The 23,103-nt window shown below is 31.4% G+C and overlaps 1 protein-coding gene across 3 annotated transcripts in view; it reads right to left on the reverse strand.

Annotated features, from left to right (window-relative positions):
• Positions 1–23,103, reverse strand: part of LOC145683298 (chymotrypsin-like elastase family member 3B) — a 368,302-nt gene that overhangs the window by 53,062 nt on the left and 292,137 nt on the right. For 2 of the 3 annotated variants that reach the window (XM_081754658.1, XM_081754657.1), the window contains exon 7: positions 18,777–19,000. In XM_081754658.1, the coding sequence (XP_081610784.1) occupies positions 18,777–19,000 (224 nt within the window). Of the gene's footprint in view, positions 1–8,493; positions 8,620–18,776; positions 19,001–23,103 lie in introns of those variants that run through there. The other variant, XM_081754659.1, reaches the window with a different exon arrangement.

The following is a 23,103-nucleotide window of genomic DNA, read 5'->3' on the forward strand; positions in this document are numbered from 1 at the left end:
ATGTATTTTTTGTCTTTACTATGAAGTTTTTTTTGCGTGGAAGTATTTCAAGAAAGTTGAAGAAGATACGGCACAATGTTTACTGAAGAACTTTAAAACTGCGGTTCCAATTAAAGATGAAAGTACTTCCTGCATGATTTCGCATTTAAAAACAAACACCCTATTATATGGAGTCAGTAAATTAGGCAGAAAGTTGCAGAGAAACAAATGGAGAAGAAACAGTCAGATGTCGAAGTTTCTGTACTGGAGAAGACTGAGATGTTAGTTTTCATTTCTTTTTTATTTTTGTTTGCAAAACTTACAAATTGTATAATGTCTGCAATGACTTTTAATATAACCATTAGAAACTACTATACTAAAATAATATAATTCAAAAGCTATTTTGATTGCCAACCTCACTGCAACTTCTAGTCGATTACTTTCCTCATCTGATTCATCTTGCGAATTTCTTTCCCTCACATTTACCCATGTAATCACCAAGTGATCACACTTGACTCATTCCCATCTCTCATTTTAACAAAACATTCTTGCTTTCTCCCAAAATCTTTAATTAGCTCACTAAGTCAATTGATTTCCCATTTCTCAGGTGTTGAAGTGCCTGCCTAAATTAAACTTTCAATACCGTAAATTGTTTGCACACTTCAGTTACTGTTTCATATGATCGCATTAGCAGAAGCTTATTAAGCGTGGGCGGGGGAGAGCTAACAGTATTGGTGTAACTAGAATATTCTTCTAGAAATGGCATGGTCCTTTATTTTTTCAAAAGATTTTGTTGCGATAACTTTTATTCTCATTTTTAGGTATATACCTACTGAATAGTGGTTCTCATTAAACGAGATTTAAGGCTTTCTCGTAGCAAAAGGATGATGTGAAAGTATTGCCTACCTCGAAAAGTTAACTTTTTCTGTTGAAAAAGGCTTATGTTGTTTCGTGTCTTGTCACGAAAAACTTGTGTCGCGAACAATATTGATTCTTTTGAGAGCGCATACTTCACATTCATTATTTCTGTACATGTGAGAGTTCACATGTAGGAAGAGGGTTGCCAGATTTTGTATAGGAAAAACACCAATCTCAGGCTATACATACGATGATGGGTCCTACTTATCTGGTCAGAATCAATTAAGTGCACGTATTCACCAGATTATTACTCACAATTTTCCAGTTTATTCTATACACAGTTAACATATATGAAGACTCCCAAAAATGTATAAAAAATGTGAAAAGGTAATATAGGCATCTCCTATTCCGTATTGTTATCTTTAACGCGTCCTAAATATTGCGCCAATTATAACACACCTTATCTTTTATGATTGAAGAGATATTGTTTTCTTTGTTGAATCATCACCTCAACACTACCATAATGGTCAGAAACACTACCATAATGCTATAAATTTAGTATTTAGGAAAAAAATGAAGTATAAAATAACTAGTAGTTAAAGCCCATCAGTGAAAAAAAAGACGTTCATTTCTATTGAAAGTGATATTCGAGAAATTATTGTCATAAAATATGCTCCTCTTGAATAATTTTTAAAGATTTATTTTTCTTTCCTCTGAAAACGAAACAACCCCATAGGACAAAAGAATGGATCTGATTTGCAAACTCCTTGTTTGTTTAAAACTATTTGGCTACACCCTCTGCTTTCAGTGAGACAAACCAGTTCTTGTAGGTTGATGTTTCCAGTCTGAAGAACGAAAACCGGGACGAACAGGCGTCCCGAAAGCCTTTTTCGGGACAGTTGATAATTTCACTCAACACCGGAACTGTCCCGGAAAACCAGCACACCTGCCAACCCTATGTAGGGGCGACTTCACTACTAGGTTTTCTTCTACAAAATTTTGTCTAGGAAGAGCCACAATCAAAATGTGAGCGAGCTGCGCTGGAATACTATCTAGATAAGAGTGACATTATACTCACAACTACCGCTAGCTCTGGGGGGAAGGGGCAGTTGCTAAAAGCGGGATGGGTTTGGCTCCCCTTGGAAGAATGCCTGGAAGAAACGTTTCATTAGATAACCTCGTTAGATAACCTCCAATATGTTTAGTAGGATTCATTGTTAACTACTCACATACACATTCTGTTCCTTTATAGGTTTTTGCATTAATTATTAAATCATCTCCATTAACTTTAAAATTGGTATTTCCATTTTTTTATCGTTTTACCATCTTCCTTATCAACAGTTTTTATTTCGAATAGATCACGTTTTTTTAGCTTAGTATTTCGTTACAATCTTACTTAAATTAGCTGGAAAGGCTCCATTCTTTCTACTTTATCTTTAAATTGTTTTCTCATTTGTTTTATCTTTTTAGTTATAGGCGAATCATCTTCCTCTACACAACTCTCATACATTTGATGTGCTTCAAACTCTTCTACTCTTCCACTCTTATTTACACTGGAAAAAGTTCTATTATTTGATTTCTGTCTTGTGCTATTACTTCTTAATCTCACTAACTAAATTCTCAATAGCATCAATTACAGTTTGTTCGTTCTTGCTGGTTTCCTTACTTGTCATATGTTCCCGCCCTTTGTTTCGTCCAATATCTAAAATCATTAATAAAGATCATTTCAAGGTTCACCTCAATTTACTGCTAATCCATTTATTATAAACAAAAAGAACAAACGTCAATAAACCTCAAGAAACGTTAACAAAGTTCTAGAGGAAGTGCAGAAAGGTTTTCTGAAAGCGTAAAAGTTGTAAGTAATAGTGGAAAAGTCAAAACGACAATAAACTTTAAAATATGCCTACAAAATTTCAACATAGGCAATTAACGCCTAGAAAATGTGAAGGAAAGACAAAAAGATTGAAAAATATATTAAACGTTTATAAAATATTTTTATCTTGTTTCTATACTTACCATTATTTACTTTATTTCTCATATCCGTTACTATGAAACCATAATCGTATTTTCAGCCAGAAGAACATACCTCTTTAAATTTATAGTAAAACGTATATGATCCTCCGAATATATTGTACACTTGCTTTAAATTAATCTTCTTGAAGAAACAAACATAAGAACTTAAAATTATATGTTACTAGCATTTTTAGTTACGTTCGAAGATAGAAACAATCTAAATGGATATGTCTTCATGCTGTAAAGTAATTCGTAACACTATCTTGATTCTTTAAAATATAACCATCAAACACAACAGCAGAATATTCTTCACATTCATCAACAGATACAGTCGAGTCATAACCACTTAAAATTGTCGTTGTCTGTTTCTTAAATGTTAATTCTGCTTCTTCAAATCATTCTTGTAGTTGTTGATACTTTGGCTGATTTATGCTTTTAAAATAGAGTTTGTAATAATTATTCCTTAACAAAATGCACACTCTTGTAGGCAAAGACATTGTTACAGTACTGTAAATAAATGCTACCTAACCGGGATTCCGACCAGTCTCATTCAATTAATATATACTTATTGATCACCCAGGCGGTCGTGATTTCCGACTCCTTATCTTTTATCGTATTAAGTGTTGGTTTAATCTTATAAACAGTATCCTCAATATAGTTTTCATTCATACACTATATACACCATTCAATGTTATTATCATCTCTAATTTTTCTTTAAAGGACTTGATACAGTTTAAAATATTCTTATATTGATCCTCCCTTCTCCTTACTAATATTAAGTTAGAAAGCAACCCTCTAATAATTGCACTGCCTGTAGCTAAAGATCGTTTTATAATTGAATAAACCTTCACAGGGATAAATACATTAATAAAAAAATTTGTAGAGATATGGATAAAGTGATTATGTTATATTACGCATATTTAACCACTTGCCTTACATATTTTAGTCACAAACATTTTATCTATTTTACACATTTTTTTAATTTTCCTTTCGGTTTGTACACTTGATGCCACTAAAACGCTTGAAACAAAATATATAATTGATGGTGCTATGACGTCATACATTCTTTAACCTAAACATTAACATTAGTATCCGAGTTAACTCTGTAGCAGAAAAATGCAAACTTTTATTACACATCCTAAGAATAAACTCGGGTTAATAATATATTATACATTACAGGATTCCGAGTATACTTGGGTTAATAAGGCAAGCGGTTAACATAACGCAATTTCTTCTTTTCGTTCTTGAAAGTTATATTATGATTTACGAATGATATCTTCTATTAATTTGATTAGTGTTTCTCTTGGTATATCTTTAGCCAAATCAAATTCATTCATTTATTATACAATAAATGGCTACGGTGTTCAAGTTAAATAGCAATACTTCTATTTAAAAAATCTATATTACGAATTAGTAACAGTAATAGCGATTTTAAACTATACTACTAGTTACTAGTTTATATTACTAATTTAATGTTGTAGCACTTATTTATCTCCAAATATTACAGATAACTCCTTGCATATTTATGGTAATACACGTTTATTTATACCAGGCGGACAATACAGTTTAAAGAGCCGTATCGGTTATTTAAAGTCTCAATCTATTAACAAAATATAGAGATAAAATAAGCAATAAAGTAAAAATAGAAAAAGGCGGTCGCGATTTTGTGATAGGAAATTTAAATACTGTCATTGGATTTGAGCAGTATTAGCGATACATATATTGGAAGAAAATTACCGAAGATTCATTCCTTTGACAAAGTTAACGTTTACTGCTTTGTCGCTGATGGCATGATTGTTAAAGGTGTTGATTATCCTCATAAAGGAACAGGAGTAATTGCAAGATTTAAAACAAATGCTGAATTTAAACATAGTATTAGAATGAACCTACCTATACTTTATAAATTCTTTTCCTTGATTTTTCCTTTATTTTCTTTAGAAAGAAGATTGATAAATTTGAAATAAAATTAAGGGATGACAATGACACCTTAAATTATTTTGGTCGAGTAATAATAAGAATACTTTCATAAACAAAGATTTTCTTTTAAATTCATAGGATCATGTGTTCAATTAAAGGTTTACGCTTAGTATTCCTCAAAATGAACTTGAGAATTTCAAGATTGATCATACATTAACCAAGAAACAAGTACGTTTAAAGCTAGGAAGAAAAAAGAAGAAAAAGATTTGAATTTAACTCTGACTACTGCACAAATGAAAAAAAAATATAAACCCACCTTAAGAACATATTGGTATATTTATTTTAACAATACCAAATATGTTCGCAGCAGTTGGAGCTTTAGGTTCTTTAGCAGGAGAATCAGCAGCAGAAACTAAAACCATTAACCAATTTTGAAATCGAGATGTTGGTGAAAGCATTAAAGAAAAAGCACTTTCGAGGAGTGTTTGTGAGTAACGAAATACCTACAACGCCTAAAGAAAGTAATTTGTTTTGTTAATTTAGAAAAATCTGAAAATATTGTTACACAGTGGATATGTTATTAGGAAGGCAAAGACGTTAAGTACGTGTTAAATTCTTGCGAACGAGTACCGCCTAAACCGTTAATACAATATTTTGAAAATCAATATCTATTTTATAATGACGACCGAATAAAAGATTTTTATTCCGTTATTTGCGGTATTTATGCATTAAGGTTAGCACATTATTAAGTGATGGATGTTCTTTAGCGATGTAGTGCATATAATAAATGAATGAAAAATATTCTTAATGTTTTTATGAATAAACTTCATAAATGATTTGTTTCAAAATTATTTAATTTCTACATATTAGAAGTAAAGATTATTTTGAAAAACATGAACACGAACTTAATAGCTATTATAGGTATAAGTATTTTAAGTATTATGAGTGTGTAACTGAAATAGATTTAGATGATAAAAATAATATTATTATCTTCATTATTTATGGAAAATATTTATTCCAAGGTTTTTGTACACAGGTCAAGATTTGGAGAAGTTTTATCCCATATTTACCTTTGCACACTTGCAAATATACCTAATATTAAATCATAATGACTCCAACTATAGAGATGAAAGAAAAGTGCTTTTATAGTGCTGGTATAACAAAACCATGTTATAATACTATATAACAATTTAAGTTAGAATTGTCTCGTTTAAAAGCATTACAATATAGAGTTATACGAAACAGATGTTTACGATGTTACACAAAGTATATTAAAATATAGCGAAAGATCAAATCTCAGTGCAAGATATATTACAAGTATTAAAGAAACATGAATACCCAAAATATTATGATGATGTTTATTTAATACACTTTGGCTTGACAGTAAAACCACCAATAAATTTATAACATGAAATATTGGCATGTATATGAATTTCACAAATTATATTACAACTTTTTGCCAACTTTATTTTGTTAAACGAAGCGTGTTTACAAATGTGAAGTATGTTTCGTATTGCCCATTAAGAAACCATGGTATAAGAAAACATGATATGAGTTTAAAAATTCAACAAAAGAGCCATATTATATTGAAAGTTTGTTTCAAGAAGTTAGGTTGGAAATGACCATTTTCTATATAATAAATAATGAACATTTCTAGTAGCGCTATTGATAGGAACATTAGTAAACAGAACTCAGATGATGTTTTTAAAAGAAGAATTGGATAAATATAAAAGTAATAACATTTATATATATTATTTAAACGTTAGGAAATGTCAATTAGACAAAATGTTTCCCTCGGATTATAAAATATTCGTTAGTTTCAAAATCAATAGATTTGTTAATGTAGCTAGTGTAGGTGATCAAAAGATGTAATCACTTTCAATCAGCTTCAATCAATATAGTCAATTTAGGAGTGAAAGAAACAAATTTTAAAATGTTAAAACATTAGAAGGCATATAATAAAAGAAAAATTATATTGATGCTTTAGAGAAGAATATATACAAGAAATGAAAAAAAGACTAAGGAAAATGGAGTTCTTTTGTTTAGTGTAAACGTTCCTGTATTAGAATAAAATAAATGCAAAGTGGAAATGTATTGAGAGATAGAGAATGTTGTTTAAAAGAATGATATAGATAAATTTGTTAGATACGTAGATTTCAAAATATCAAACAAAGAAACAAATATGTTTATTATGAAAAAACGAACTATAATTTGATTATTTGGATTGAGAACGAAAAGTATTAAAGATCCAATTTTCTAAATTTGAGTCTGCTTAATAGTCACAAATATCTTCGTAATGGAAAAATTACACACATGGAATTAGATCTTGAACGATACATTCTAAATATATTTACGACAATACTCTCGTAGAAATGTTCTCTTTAGACATCTATAATTATGTTTCAAGCTGATACAAATTTGGCTTTCCAAGAGGACATTTCTTATTTATTATCATGTACATAGAAAATAACAAAAACTTTCTTTGTAACGAAAAGTAATGATAGTGATATAATTAGGTTAAGTATAATAAATCAACAGATACAAAGAAAGTTACTATTTGAATAAACCGAGCAAAGAACGTAATATATATTTTATGTAGAAAAGAATATGTAGTGCACGTGGGAATAATAAAACTCATTTCGTTAAAAAGAAAGATTGATAATTAGAAGGTAATCATGTTAGACAAGACATTATAGAAGGAATTAACAAGCCTGATTGAAAGAATGGGTAATGTTGTTACTAAAGGTATAGATGATTTTGGGAAGCTGATCTTGCAGAAATGAAGAGTCGATTATTAAAAGTTGTTTTCAAATTAAACAAATGGTATAAGTATTTACTAACGGTTATTAATGTGATTTCGAAATGATCGTTTGCTGTTCCTATGAAAAATAAGAGGAAGAAGAGTTATACAAGCATTTGAATCAATATTAAGAATTAGGAAACCTATAATAAGATCAGGGAAAATAATTTTATAACAAAGATTTTAAAGAGTTAAAAGAAATATATTAATAATCATTACTTTGCAAGTAGTGGTAAAAGTGCTTCCATCGTTGAAAGTTCCTAATCTAAACATGTGGAAGACGTTTACTGCGCAAGGAAATTATAAATGGATTAAGATATTGCCAACAATAATTAGAGAGTATAATAGTAAAGTACATTGATGAATGAGTATAAAGGTTGTAGTAGTTAATAAAAAGAATCAGGAAATAATATTTTAGAAAGTGCATAAGAGTTGTATAAGAGAAAGTGTATAAAGTTGAGTCGAGTTTGAGTTTAACGTCCCGTACATCAGCGAGGCTAAATAAGACGTGGACCTACTGATTAACGTGGGATCCGAACCACATGAGCTCTCTACGGGAAACGAACCCGGGCCTCCCACGTTAAATCCGCGTACGCTAACCGCTTAGCCACGGAGGAACTCGAAGTTGTATAAGAATATGTTAACATGAGCGTGTTAAATCTAAATATAATATTGATGATTTTGTTCGTATAAGTAAATCTAGAAGGTTTGTTTGAGAAAGGATATACATCTATCTGGTATATAGCAGTATTTTTAAAAGAGATTATTCCATTTAATTCACCATCATATAGAATACAAGATTTTAAAAAAATGAGGATGTACAAGGAAGGTTGTAGGAAAAAGAAATATTAAGAACTAATATAAAGATTAATATCTTATTGAAAAAGAGTTTTACGAAAGAAAAGTAATAACATATATGTTAAATGGGAAGGATTTAATTACTCACATAGTAGTTGCATTGATATACATAACATTGTAGTTTTATATGAATTGTCTTTATATGCAGTTATATCCATAAAAAGATCTTGAGGGTAACGTGTCGTGTAGAAATTCTAGAATACGTAAACACGAGCAATTAGAAAAGAATCGTAAAATGTTTGAAGAACTAAAAAGCTTATGTTAGAGACTCACTTCTAATATAGACTTAGATACTACGTTTATCAGTTAAAATCAATTTAAATTTTCTTTCCATGACACTAATAAAAATGTTTTTTTTTATGAATTATCTCATAGAAGTGAATCTCGTATTATGTCTCTCAAATTTGGTTTTTTAATTGAATATAGTGTTGTTCCTATAGTTGTGATAATGGATTCTGCTTGTTATGATCTCTATTGTTCCAAAACTGTAAGAATAAAACCTGGGTATTCTTATTTAATTAAAACTGGTATTAAGATAGATATAGCAAAAGGATAGTTTGGAAAAATAATTTCAAGATTTATTAGGTGTTTTAGATAGTAGACATCGCGGTAAAGTTTTGGTGGTAATTATAAAAGAACGTCGAAAATATGATTTATTTTCAAATTATTTGAAGATAACACAATGGTTAGATTTTTTAAATTACCATCCCTATGTTAAATCTCTTCTTAAAAATTTCACCATTGGCACATTAGTTTTAATAAAATATCACTCCGTAGTGATTGAAATAGTTTTATAGTGTAATAAGGAAACCGAAAGAATTTCTGGAAGTTTCGATTCACTTGGTGTAATCTGATGTAGCTTCACAGATTAGAGCGCTATAGAACAGCACCTGTTCTAAGAGAGAAAATCGTAAATCATTTGAGAAACTAGGGGGCCATACCGGAGCCAACCCTTCTATTCTATTTTTTACCAACGATCGTGAACTTTACCTTAGAATTTTCAGGGTAACGAAAACAATTACCCCTTAATTACACAACCCGATTATAAAAGAAAATTTTTCTCCCCAAATCGGGATTAGCTACAAAAAGCACCTTATTGTTATGTAAGTAAATAATCATAAAACATATGAGAAACTAAAGAGTCTGTGTTCAAGTCTCTCTTTCGGTACATAACCACACTATTTTTATTAATGGTGACGAAGATGATTACCTTTGAATCTACACAAATTTCTATCAGATTTGTATTCGACTTCTCAGAAACCAAAACTAAAGGGATAACCCATGAAAGTTTTATATTTAAAATGGAATTTACCTGTTTTTTATATTTATGTAATACGTATGATTAATATATATACTTTAGTAGAATTAAGAAATAAATGCAAGGAAACTAGAATAAAAGGCAATTCCCGACTAAGGAAAGCAAACCTTGTTGAACTCATCAAACAACATGAAAGTGATACCGAAAATACAGGTAATAGGAGAGATATGATTATTAAATCAGATCCGAAATACATCCTAGAATATTGTGGTTGCCCTATCTGTAGAGATACTCTCGTTGAAGTGCTTAATGAATCTGACATTGAAGCGTGGGAACAGATCTCTAAATAAAAGAGAACTTCTGATGAGTTTCCTTATTACTTTAGAGAAAAAGTAAATTTAACACGCATTTCATAACAATGTCCACTTACATTTTCCTTCATAAAAGATTTAATAATCATATAAATTGGAAGCAATAACCGGTAATGTATCATTAGTATTTTGTTACATCATAAGGAAGTATATAGAAGAATTAAAGTGGACAAGAATATGTGAAAACAATTCGAAATCCTGTAGGAAATATTCTCACATTACACAGTAATTTGTATTAGAATTTAAAGACTATGCAATATCACGCATTAATTGTTCTCAATATGCATTTTGACATGTTAAACGTATATTTATTGAATTTCCTAATGATTTTAAAGATTTATTAGACAGGAATACAATTCAGTACAAGTAGTTTAAAACATCACTTTTAGAAACGTTTAAAGGCAAATTAAATTGGAATCTGGTTTCAAGATGTGGCTGACTTAAAGGATATGAACCAGAATTCATAATAAATAATTTTAGTGATTTTATAAATTGGGAAAATATTTCAAGTTTGTTGTAGAAACCTATAAGTGAAAAATACAAAGCTAATGTTAAATGGTCAAATGGTACATTGCTGTGTAAGAGAGAAAAGTTCATTCTTAAATATCCACACAAATTTATAAATTTAGATTCGCTAATATACTATTATGGTGGAAAGCTTTCTCAGGACTTGGAAATGAAAATTAAAGAGAAAATAGATATATTTTGATTCGTAAAAACAAACAAACATTTAAGTGAATCTTTCAAAAATAAATTAATACTAATAGCAAGCGGTTTAGAATCAGTAAAGAGTAAAACTGAATGCCAGATATGAAAACAGTCAAAATCATAATTTTCAAAACTAGCTGTAACCATACATTTTGTGTTAAATGTATAGTTATTTGCTTAAGTGAAAATAATTTATGTCCTATGTGCAGAATGTTTTTAAGAGGAAGTAGCGGTATGTAAGGAGAAGACAGAGTATATAGCAATGAAAAGGATGTTGACGATATATTAGAAGAGCAATATAATGAAATAGATACTGACGATAATATTAGAATAGATATATAATGCAGTAGAAAGATCATATAAAATGATGAGATACGGGAGACCTTATATGACGCAGTAAATTAATTTTATGAATAATATAGTATTTTGTATTTATAAATAAATATACTAAATATCGTTTACAGAAACATGGCTCGTTAAAAGTTAATATATTAATAAATTGGCAATATAAGAAAGGAGAAGAAATTAAGAACTTTTACTTAAACACTAATAACAATGAAGTATTAAAATTAACCATTCTAAATAATTCATAACTAATGCTGAAAAATATTAAAAACAAGAATGGACGAGGTACATGCTAGAGGTTCTGAAAGGTCTCTTATGGATATTAACTATTGAGAATTTGCTGTTAATAGATATGCACCATATAGAGGATCATCTCATATAGAACTACCATATGAAATTATAAAGACCCGCAATCATCATAAAAAAAACATAACCATGTTTTATAGACTTACAAGAAAAAGCTATTGATTTTTCAGTAAATCTAAGTGATGTTCCAAAAATTGAAAGAAGCCTTGGTATATCAATTAACATACATACATTAACTATATATATATACAACGAAAAGTATATGGTGTACGTATAAAATGAGGTGCGAAATAATAATACATCCATATGACTTTATTATATATAAAAGAAATGAATAAATCGCAATATTGTTGGATTAAAGTTTTAAGTAGATGAGCTAGCAGTCAAGTTACTAAATGGAGTGGACGAAAATATTTATGTGGTTGTTGTTAATTATACTTTTACTCACAAAATTCATTAGATACACACGGGAAAAATTGCTCTATTTAGGAAGTTCTTGAAATCGAAACGCAAGCAAATGATAAACAAGCATAGTTTCAAAACTACCAATATACGATGAAAATGCCATTTGTGATTTATGTTGATTTTGTATAAAATTATGTTTGTGAGGAATGTCATTGAGAAAAAGAATCATGTACGAAGAAATGTCAACAGCATAAGCCATTCAGATTCTGTTATTATATTGTAAAAAATGATGGAAGTAAAACTGATACTGCTGAGTATAGAGGTAAATATGCGGCTAAAAAGTGGATAAGAATTCTAAAGAAAGAAGCTAAGCAAATATCAAATATATATAAATAAAATAACGAATTACATTAAAACTTATATAGAAAAAAGAAATCAAAGAATGTGCACATTGTTCCTACTGCAAAGTAGACTATAATAAAGAAAATCATATAGTCATTTGATCAAATTTAAATTCATATAGTCATTTGATATATGAACATGTAGTTTAAAACAATCAGCATCAAATGTACCGAGAGAATAAATGACATATAAATACGGTTGTACATAGAAAAAAACGTTCGTATTTTTTTCAGAAATGTACGGTTTTTTTTAGGAAAAAAACATTGCCTCTCGTTTTTTTACATATTTCTTTTTTTTCAAATAGTGATTTGTAAAGCATGTTAGGTCTATTTAAGTATGAAATATTTTTATGTAGGTATAACTACCGTAAAATGAAACATAAATTAAACGCTAGATGCTGATACGCTACAAATATTTTATAATTAATATTAGTAGCATATTTACTAACAATTCGGGTTTCAGCAGTTTTCATCAATATCAACCAAGAAATAAAAGTAGAAATGGTTTTTTTTTTAAATAGGGTTGTCATAAGTACGAAAATAATGTCACGAACAGTATAAAACCCAAATAACTTGTCTATAGATAAAAACAAACACTAGTTCGCCTACTAGTATTTATCTAAATATCATATATAAATAATTTGTCGACTAGCTATATATGATATGCAGAGCTCTACCATATGCGCAAAACGTGCATTTGCATGGAGCGCCGAATTTCAAAGGTTCGACAAAATCTGTCATAAGTATATTATTTAAATTAAATATTTCTTGTTGGAAACAGACTTCATGATTATGGTAGTTACACTTACTAAGCTGACCTCCTATTTGAATACTACATTCATAAATTTATGTTTAGGTCGCATTAGTTTAAGGTCACATGGACAACGCTAAAGCAAATGGTTAAATAAATCCCGGCACAAATTTCTTGATTGTTGTCAAATGCAAGAACTCCATTCTCGAACACCTCTTCAAATTAGTTAGTTATCACAGTTCTGATGAGATAGCAAGTATTTTCTTTGTCACAAATAAGTTCATTATCAATGAAGGTGAAAACAAGATTTTTAACAAAAAATAACAGATGTAGAAGTAAAATCAAGAAATAAAGATAAAAAGCTACTTGCATTTTAATTGCAAATTTATATATTGAGATTGAAGCTCGATATTAAATTCTATAAAAAAAGGTCATCATTTTTTAGATGTTTGCTTTATCTTCACTAACATAATAGATTATTATTCAAAGAAAAAACAGACACGAGATTATATTTGTAGTATTTAAGACTTTCTGAGTGCGAATGCATTTTTTCCCTCCCCTTCGTTGTTCGTGCTGGAATAGCATACTTAATATCGTGACTTTTAAGATTTGTTCTTTCTGCAGAAAGGGGAAGGCCGCAAATGATGCCATTGCACTGGGCGGCAATGTCTCTAGGGCCAGCCCTGATGTGTACATACAATACCTGAATATTGGATGACACAATGTTAAGCAATGCTGTGTGTTTCAAAATGAATATTAGGGTTTTGAACCTTTGTAGAATCTATTACAATTAACTTACAATTATAAATATTATCAAATGAAAGAGCAGCTCAAACAGTTCTGTACGCACATTCTCTGTTCCCTTTGTTTGCCGTTAGAAACTGCTAGTAGTTCAAAGATGGAAACTAGAGAGCAGAAAGCTTTTTGTGTTTCCGTAAAGACTGAATCTGTAGTTACAGTGCAACCATCTGTGTGAAGAGTATTAAGGAGACGCTTGCAACTACGTCCCTATTGTTTGCAGTTGCTGCAGGTCTCAAGACTACAGATTACGGTTTACGTGCCAATTTCGCAAATGAAATATTGCTGTATAATAAAGATTTTTTGGATCTGTAATCTTCAGTAATAAATCAACATTTCACCTAAGAGCTAATGTGAACACTCATAGTTGGCGCATCTGGCGGTCAGCAAATCCTCAGGAGATGATACAGCTGAAACCAGACTCCCCTAAATTGATTCTGTTTTGTGCCGTATGGCGAAAAATTTATGAATCTTTCTGGCCTATCGACTAGATATGTTCGTGTGACGAATAATCTCACATTAGCACATGTAGCAAAGACTGTTTGAGGTGCTCTTTTACTTGATGTATTGTTTATAATTGTACGTAAAATGAAGTAAGTACTAGCAAGAATAAAACATAGGTATCCATTTTGAAACACCCTGCATTTCTCACCAACAGTATTGGAACTAAGATGTAAAAAGAAGAGAAAATTTTCCTTCAAAAGTTGTTGTTTACAACAACGATAATATCATTAGTCGAGACTATAACTACTACAACAACACGAGTTACAATTCAAAAAATGTAATAAAATATACACTCGTAATCATTTCGGACCCACGTCGCCAAAGTGGCACACAAATGTGTGTCACTTTTTTAATCCGCTCCTGTGTGGACACTAATTAAGATATCGGGACATTATTTTTGCAAAAAATGGTTGGACCATAGTTTATCATACTAATTTATTTTTCTTCTGGCTGTCGAATTTCCTTCTTAAATTTCACCACAGTCAAAAATCCGAAAATTTTAGAATTTCGAATGTCCTTTACTTCTTTTTCTCTGTAGCTTCCTTCCTTGTAAAGAAACATCCTTAAGACTTACACGGTAGACACCTCGGATGGATCCTGTCCTTCCCCTCCTGTGATTGGTGTCCGTGGTTCGAACCCAACTCGCTCCGTGTGGACTTTGTGGTGCATAAACACCGTGCAGGTGGGTTTTCTCGTCGCTCTCCCGTTTACTCCCACTTTCTTCATTCCACCATTTCGTTCATTTCTCATCATCACCGTTTCCTTTAGCCTAACCGGCATAAACGTTGGACGTAAAACTGAAAGATTTTTTTCTGGTTTACCCTACTTTTCTGTTTACCGTAATACATTTATGGTAATTAGATTTGTTCCATAAATACGGCCATCATAGCTGTAGGATATATTAGTGATGTACCAGTTTTTAATTTAAGATAGATTGAGTCTGTTTCATAGCAGTGACGCCAGCTACAGAAAATTTTAATTCCACATTTTAGGGGGAAATTTTGCAAAAATTACCTGTTGTGTGTTTATTATTTCCCTCTTGTTGGCCACATCGGAACAAACGTACCGGTGTCTGAATGCCTCGTCTTTGCCTTAGACAACGCACTATAGAAAGTTTCAATAGGATAAGTACAGTTTAGGTTTACAGTAAACCTTGTTCTCTAAGAGGAAAGGTAACTGTAATTTTTTTAGGTAGAATGAGTGGGTAAAATTACTTCCCCACATATGTAGCAGAATGAATCTGTCAAATTGTTGCGAGCTCTCGGCATGTTCGTTTAACACAAACGTCAATATTTCACCCAGAAATATTTTTCATCTACGGTGTACACAGACACAGCATAACACCATTTTCTAACACGAAGATGTACTCGAAACTGAAATATTTGTTTCACGCGACAACGTGGTGTATTTGTTGATGCCTTTTTTTTTTCAACATTTTGTTTGTCGTCTACACAAAAGGGATCCGATGAATGATAGCGCAAGTTGATTACGAAACCTTTCTCCGTCAATAACTCCTAGGTCACAGTGTATGCAGTGTGGAACAATAACAAATCTTTGCAACCGAAAGAGAGGGGGTACGTTTCCAGGGATCGTGAGCTAGGGAAAAGAATATTTTTGGGATATAGCCTAGTAACAGTTCTTGAATTAAGGTAAAAATTCAGAATTATGCACTTCAAACACGGAAATCACATATTAAAAAAGAAAAATAGATTTTTCTGTCAATAATGGAAACAGCGCATCGCCAGAAAAAAACCTTACGTGCTGGAACGTTCTCGATGACATATTAGTAATCAGTCTCTCGATATCTATGCGGTACACCCTTTCAACCTCGCAAAAATTCAGAATTATGCACCCCAAACATGGAAAATACATATTAAATACGAAAAATACGATTTTTCTGTCAATTATGGAAACAGCATCCCCGCCAAAAAGAAAAACGTTACGTGCTGGAACTTTCTCGTTAAAATATTCTTAATCAGCGTCTCGAAATATATCCGGTACACCATTTCATCCTTGTAAAAATTCAGAATTTTGGACTCCAAATACGGAAAACGCATATTAATTTTTTCTGTCAACTATGGAAACAGCACCCTGCCAGAGAAAAACCTTACGTGCGTAACTTTCTCTATGAGATATAAGTAATCAGCTTCTCGAAATCTATCCGGTACACCCTTTCACCCTCGTAAAAGATCAGAATTATTACTCCAAACACGAAAAAAAAAATATATTAGATACGAAAAATACGATTTTTCTGTCAATTATGGAAACAGCACCCCGCCAAAAAAAAAAAGAAAAAAAGAAAGAAACGTTACGTGCTGGAACTTTCTCGGTAAGATATTGTAAATCAGCTTCTCGACATTATCCGGTACACCCTTTGACTCTCGTGGGAGGATTCTCATTCCGACTAGTGTTATATAAATTTAAACACACTGATGAAAACTAAAACAACAAATGATTTTGAGTGAGACTTATATAACCCAATGAATAACATTCGGGAAAATAATGGAAACTATTATAAGAAAATATAAGTCTGTTAAAATAGAATGTGATCCACCAAGAGTGGGAAAATTAATTGCTCAACCGAATTTTAAAAGAATTTTTATACAGAGAATCTATATGAAATAATATTGACTTTTAATAAAGACACATATGTTGGAATGAGTATCTTAGACCTATCAATATATTAATTGTACAACTTCCATTATAATATGATGAAACCAAAATATAATGATAAAATAGAAAATGGTAATAGAGGTAGATATATTTATAATATTCAAACGAATCATGTGTGCTATGACTTAAAGGATTATGTTTTTTCCTTCGACACAAGTGATTACTCTCAAGATTATACATACAAGATACCAGAGATAAATAAGAAAATACTTGGTAAGATAAAGGATGAAGTTAAAGACACATTTATCGAACTTTGAAGGTTTAGAAAATAATGTGTACTCTATAAAACCACCTCAAATGGATGTAATAGACAAAAACTTTAAATGCAAGTTCGATAAGAAGTAATGTTGTAAAAACCGAAGATTCTTAACAGAAGTGATATATATAAAGAACTTACACTCAACGATTACAGAAGCTTTTTTTCAATCAACGGATGAACAATGAGTTTGATTAGAAATTATAAGCATGATATATCTAGTATAGTAATAAGTAAGTTAGCATTAAATCGTATAGATGATAAACGATGTGTTCAAAGACGAAATGAACACCCTGCACTGGTGTTCGTTTTATGATAGGTGATAAGTAGGTATAGTTTTAGATGTAAGTTTGTGTGGTTAGATACGATACAAGCCTATGCGCAGAGATTCTATTTAACTTAATTTTTAATAAAGTTTAGGAATTTTATGCGAAGATGGGATATAAGTAATTATATAGATCAATACTATAAAGCTATATTTAGTTAAGTTTCTTCTCTAAAATACTTTTCAGTGTTGTGTTTAACAAAAGTTGTTAAAAACAATATTAACCTCTCATTGCTCGCACAAAATAAATGTTGCTACCTAGCAACTGGTCAGCCAGACCCAAACTTGAAAAGCTTCCACATTTCTCCCTGTTGCATATTTCAAAATACTAGTATGTTGCAAGGCGACATTTAGGGAAAATTACTGTTGTCATCAGCCTTGTTAGCTGCCTTTGTGTTATTTCTTTTTAAGGACATTATAAATTAGAAGCATATTCCTTAGAAAATGCCGCTATTTTCAGGCTTTTGTGTCAAGAATTAGAAGAACTGTAATTTACTCCTAGAATACACTAATTGATCATCTTTTACAAAATTCACCTCTTGTGTTACAGACGTCGTACAATTTTTATATATAATTGTATTGTAAATGTATAGAATATAAACACACTGTAAATGTATTGTGTGTAAATACAAAACTTGCAAGGGCATCTGTCTGTGATGTGGTACTTGGAGTACGTATCAGTACATATCAAACCGTAAAAAACGATATACATTCAGGAAAGAATTTACAGACTTTTTCCTGCACGTTGCGTTTGAATGACCATTAATAAATATTTCATTGATTGTGCATTCTAGTTTTTCCCAAGACCGCCAAGTAAAAGCATACCTATGAAGAGCTTGGTCAACAGCATCAATTTCTTTCCGGCCAATTCTTTTTCTTTTTTGTGCAATTCTTTCAGCCTCTAAATTTGTATACAGCAATTTTTCATCGCGCAGATGAAGAGTAAGAAATATATATTCAATCTAGATTTCGAAGACGAAGCAGTGACAATTCCAGCTAACCCAAAAATGTAATACATTGATGGCAAAGGTTTGTTCAGAAAACACGTACCGTTTAGAGAAACTTATATTAGGTACATAGCTTTAAATTTTGTGTTATCGTTTGACTTTCGAATTGTATTCATAAAGACCTATAATTATTTAGATTCATCACAAGATTATTTATTAATTACTTCTAGTACTATTTGAAAACTATATCATTCCAAAATTTATCAAGAGTACATATCAATAAATACAATGTGAAATACTTACACCAGCTATTGATCCTCCAGTTGGGAAAAGGGATATGTGGTAGTAGTCGAAATTGAAATCGAATTTCTTAGCTGGATCAATTGTTTCAACTATCTTAGCAATGATGTCAAATAACTGAACAACGATGTCAGTATCTATGACTGTCATACTAGTCTTCTGTAGAATCAATGGAAATTCGCCGTTCATAGTTAGAGCGCCCCATCCAGCAACAGTGCATATTGTGCCTTAAAAATACAGTAATTATTTCTTTAAAATAGATAACATTTAATCTCATGAGGCAACAAATTGAAATAAGATTGTATTACAGAAAACCTGGTATTATTAATTTTGCAATGACTAGAATAAGAATTGTTTCGACTATTAATCGTGTTATTAATAATGCGTCTGGTGAGCATTCAATCATTTTGATACAGATTACACGCATTATCAAAAATGTCATAAGGACTTCATGCTTTTATGTCACTGGTGAAATAACAAACAAAAGTCCCTGGGACATTTGAGTTCGGCAATGTTTATTCACAATATTACCATTAAACCATTTTACGGAATAATATAGAAAAAACTGAATACTACTTTTCGTGTGGTTCTTGATCAATTCAGTCTTTATAAATTTGGGGATTATCGTGACGACTATGAACAGGCGAAGCTGGAAACATGAAGAGTAACTAACTAGTTACATCGACTAAAACTTTCTTCAGAAAAAAATATTGTTCTTTCTTTATCGCTAAAACGCAAGTATATCAAACAGTATAGTAATTTAACTTCTTAACAGTGAGTACAATGGTAGTAGAATGGAGGCTGGATAGCTGAAATTTGATCCCTCCCGTTCTTAGAATTTGATATCATTTCCTGGAATTGGAAGACAAGTTTCGACAAGCCTTTAGCCTTTCACGGCTACCACAGGATCCGTGGGAAAATGTTTGTTCCTATACTCATAGTCTTGGATGCCTGCCAGATGTAGAAACAAGAAAAAACATGCCTTTTTCATGTTCTTGTCGCGTATTGGCTAGTGATTTGAACCCCCAAAACCCGCCACTCCCTCCTGCGAAGAACGTAAGCGGCCGTCGTTGTTGCTATGCTCATACTCTTGAAGGGCTATCGGATCTCGATGAGAGTCCTTTCAGTTATCACGATCGAAGCTTCCCAATTGATTGATTGATTTTCGTCTTTTCGTTATGTTTGTTGTGGGAACCGGGTGTTCCTATGCTCATAGTCTTGGATGCTCATAATCTTGGACGGCTATCGGATCTTGATGAGGGTCCTATCAGTTATCACGATCGAAGCTTCTCAATAGATTGAATATCACGTTCGAAGCTTCCCAATTGATTAATTGATTTTCGTCTTTTCGTTATGTATTGAATAGCTATTTTGCATAGCATAGGGTAGACCTCTACAACCAATCCTTTGATATTCAGTGATCGAAGCCCTCAAATTTGATTGGTCTTCGTCTTTCGCCGACTCGTTCCTCCTGGGAAACCGAAGTGCATGCTTAATGTCTTAAAATATTCAATGCTTTCTCACCGAGAGTCGAACCTGAGCCTTAAATACGCTTTTATTTTGAAAGTTCTCTCACCGGAATCGAACGCAAGACCACTACTTCACGATATATAGTTGAATTAATCCTTGCATGAAAAAAAAAGAATTTCAGGTATATAACACTTCGTTTTCACGACAGAAAGGATCGAATTAACTTCATGCCTTAAAGTGTGTAATGCTTTCTCATCGAGGATCGAACCAGGACACGGGAATCAAACGCAAGACCTGTACTTCATGACCTTTGAGTTGAATTAATCCTCGCATGAAAAAAGAATTTCACGTATATAGCACTTCGTTTCACGACAGAAAGGAACGACATAGTTTAATGTCCTGAAATATTTAATGCTCTTTCACTAAAAATCGAACCAGAACCCTAAATATGCTTTTATTTTGAAAGTTCTCTCATCGGAATCGAACGCCAGACCAGCACTTCACGATTTAGAGTTTGAATGCTTTATCATCGAGAATCGAACTCCGACATTAAATATGCTTTCATTTTGAAAGGTCTCTCTCACAGGAATCGTACACAATACCTGTACTTTAAGATTTAGAGTTGAATTAATCATTGTATGAAAAAAGGAATGCTTTCTCATCGAGAATTGAAGTCGAACACTAAATATGCTTTCATTTTGAAAGATTTCTCTCACAGTAATCGAACACAATACCCGTACTTTAAGATTTAGAGTTGAATCAATTTTTGTATGAAAAAAAGAATGCTTTCTCATCGAGAATCGAACCAGGATCCCAAACGATCTTGGTATTTCGGAAGTGTATGATACATGTATAAACAAGATGAAACATGATTTCCTCTCCGTCATCCCCTCCTGCATCATGCATGTGTGCATAGATATTTGTATGCATAGTGTCATTAGTCTCTGTTGATCATCTGCTGAAATAACATGGCTGTGTAAATCATAAGTTACTTTATAATATTGACTTCCATAGATTTCGAACATAATTGAACATAGAAACGTAAGCAAGATTTCATTTAAGCAGACGATTAGAAAAATACGAATAGTGGAAGATTAAGATTGGAACTGTGACCAAATTCTGTATCTGAAAGGATACCATTCCAACAAAAGCCAGAATTACCACATAGTGGTGCACATAAATGTTTCGCCCATCAATATAATCAGTATTGTACAAAGGAATTACGTTTAAGAACATTCGAACACTGGCCTATTTCATCAAAACAATGCCCGGATCAATTAAGTGATGCTGGATTTTTTTACACGAAGAAAGAGATCAAACTATATGCTTCTATTGTGCTGGTGGATTAAAAGATTGGACTGATAACGATGTTCCATGGATAGAACATGCGAAATTGTTTGCTAATTGTCCATTTCTTTACCTTAAGAAGGGACATGCTTTTATTAAACAAATACAGGAAAAGTGCTCTGATATGGAAGTATTTCTTAGTGTTCCGAATGATGATATACATAAAAATGCCAGTAAAATTTGCAATAAGGAACTTAATTTTCAATGTGGTACAATTTGAAGTGAAACTTGAATAAAGTTCCATTACATACTTTTTCTTTGTATATAACTGTAAAAAGTACATGTACATATTCTAAAGTTATAAAAACAATATGTATTTATACAAATGATTTACGTATGTGCTATTATGTATAACCTCCAGATGCATTAGCATCGTATTTGGAAAAATGGAAATATATGTTTAATATATAAAGGAATGAAGATTAATTTATTTGGGCGTAACATGCACGATCTTGAATTTACTGAACTGATATTATAATCGTAAGTGTACAGGACATATATAAACAAGACGAAACATTGTCATTTCCCCCCCTTGTCATATTAAATGGTGCATATGGTCTTAATTTAATGAAAGGCAAATTAATGTGTATTGTACTGAAAAGTGGCACATTTGAATAAGTGAATCGTGTTGGTAAAGGCCTTGTATTTGGATTTAACTGAAATTTTAACAGAATGGAAAAGAAAACTTGTACATTTGATTCCGCTTGTTTTCAGACTATAAACAAAAAACTCATAGATTTAATTATGACTGATTTATTTGATAGTGTACAAACACAGTCAAGTTTGACGGAAAACGAACTTTAAAGTTGATGGGTGTCAATGAAGTGGACTTCTGTTCATAAAGAAGCAGAAAATATTTTTCATTTATACTGAACAGTGTAGTACTAATTCTAGTGCATTTAATAATAATAATAATAATAATAATAATAATAATAATAATAATAATAATAATAATAATAATATAGTGAAATTGAAATATTTTATTATTTTCACATATAATTTGTATTTTGGGATCGATCAATACGGTAGGATTTTTAAATTAGTATACTAATGTTGTTGTTATTCCGATACTTCTCTCTTAGGAATTAAGAAACTTCATTTAGAATGGTTGATCTGAAAAGAAATCATACGGACGTCTTTTTTTACTAAGGAAACGAGGTACACTTATCATTCCGACAGTCTTTAGTTCGATCACAGTACAACGTACGTTTACGGTGAACACATTGTGTTTGTAGATTTTTGAATTTATCAGAAAGTCCATACGGTGTAAACCGTGATCGAATCAGGGACCCTAAAATACTGGATGTAAATCCTCTATCACTGAGCCACCATACTCGTGTAACCTAAAATGTAATAGGTTTGTACATCATGTAAAGACCCCCACGGAAAATAGAGATCGGATCGGATTTATGATAATCAGTATTAAAACTAGAAATAATTTCTATCAATTCAATTTGATAAAGAGATTGATTATAGAATTAATTTTGGAACGGTGCATTGTTTTCAAAGAAAC

This window comes from Thermobia domestica, chromosome 4 (genome assembly GCF_964235325.1).
Source record: "Thermobia domestica chromosome 4, izTheDome1.hap1.1, whole genome shotgun sequence".
In the NCBI taxonomy this organism is placed as follows: Eukaryota; Metazoa; Arthropoda; class Insecta; order Zygentoma; family Lepismatidae; genus Thermobia; species Thermobia domestica.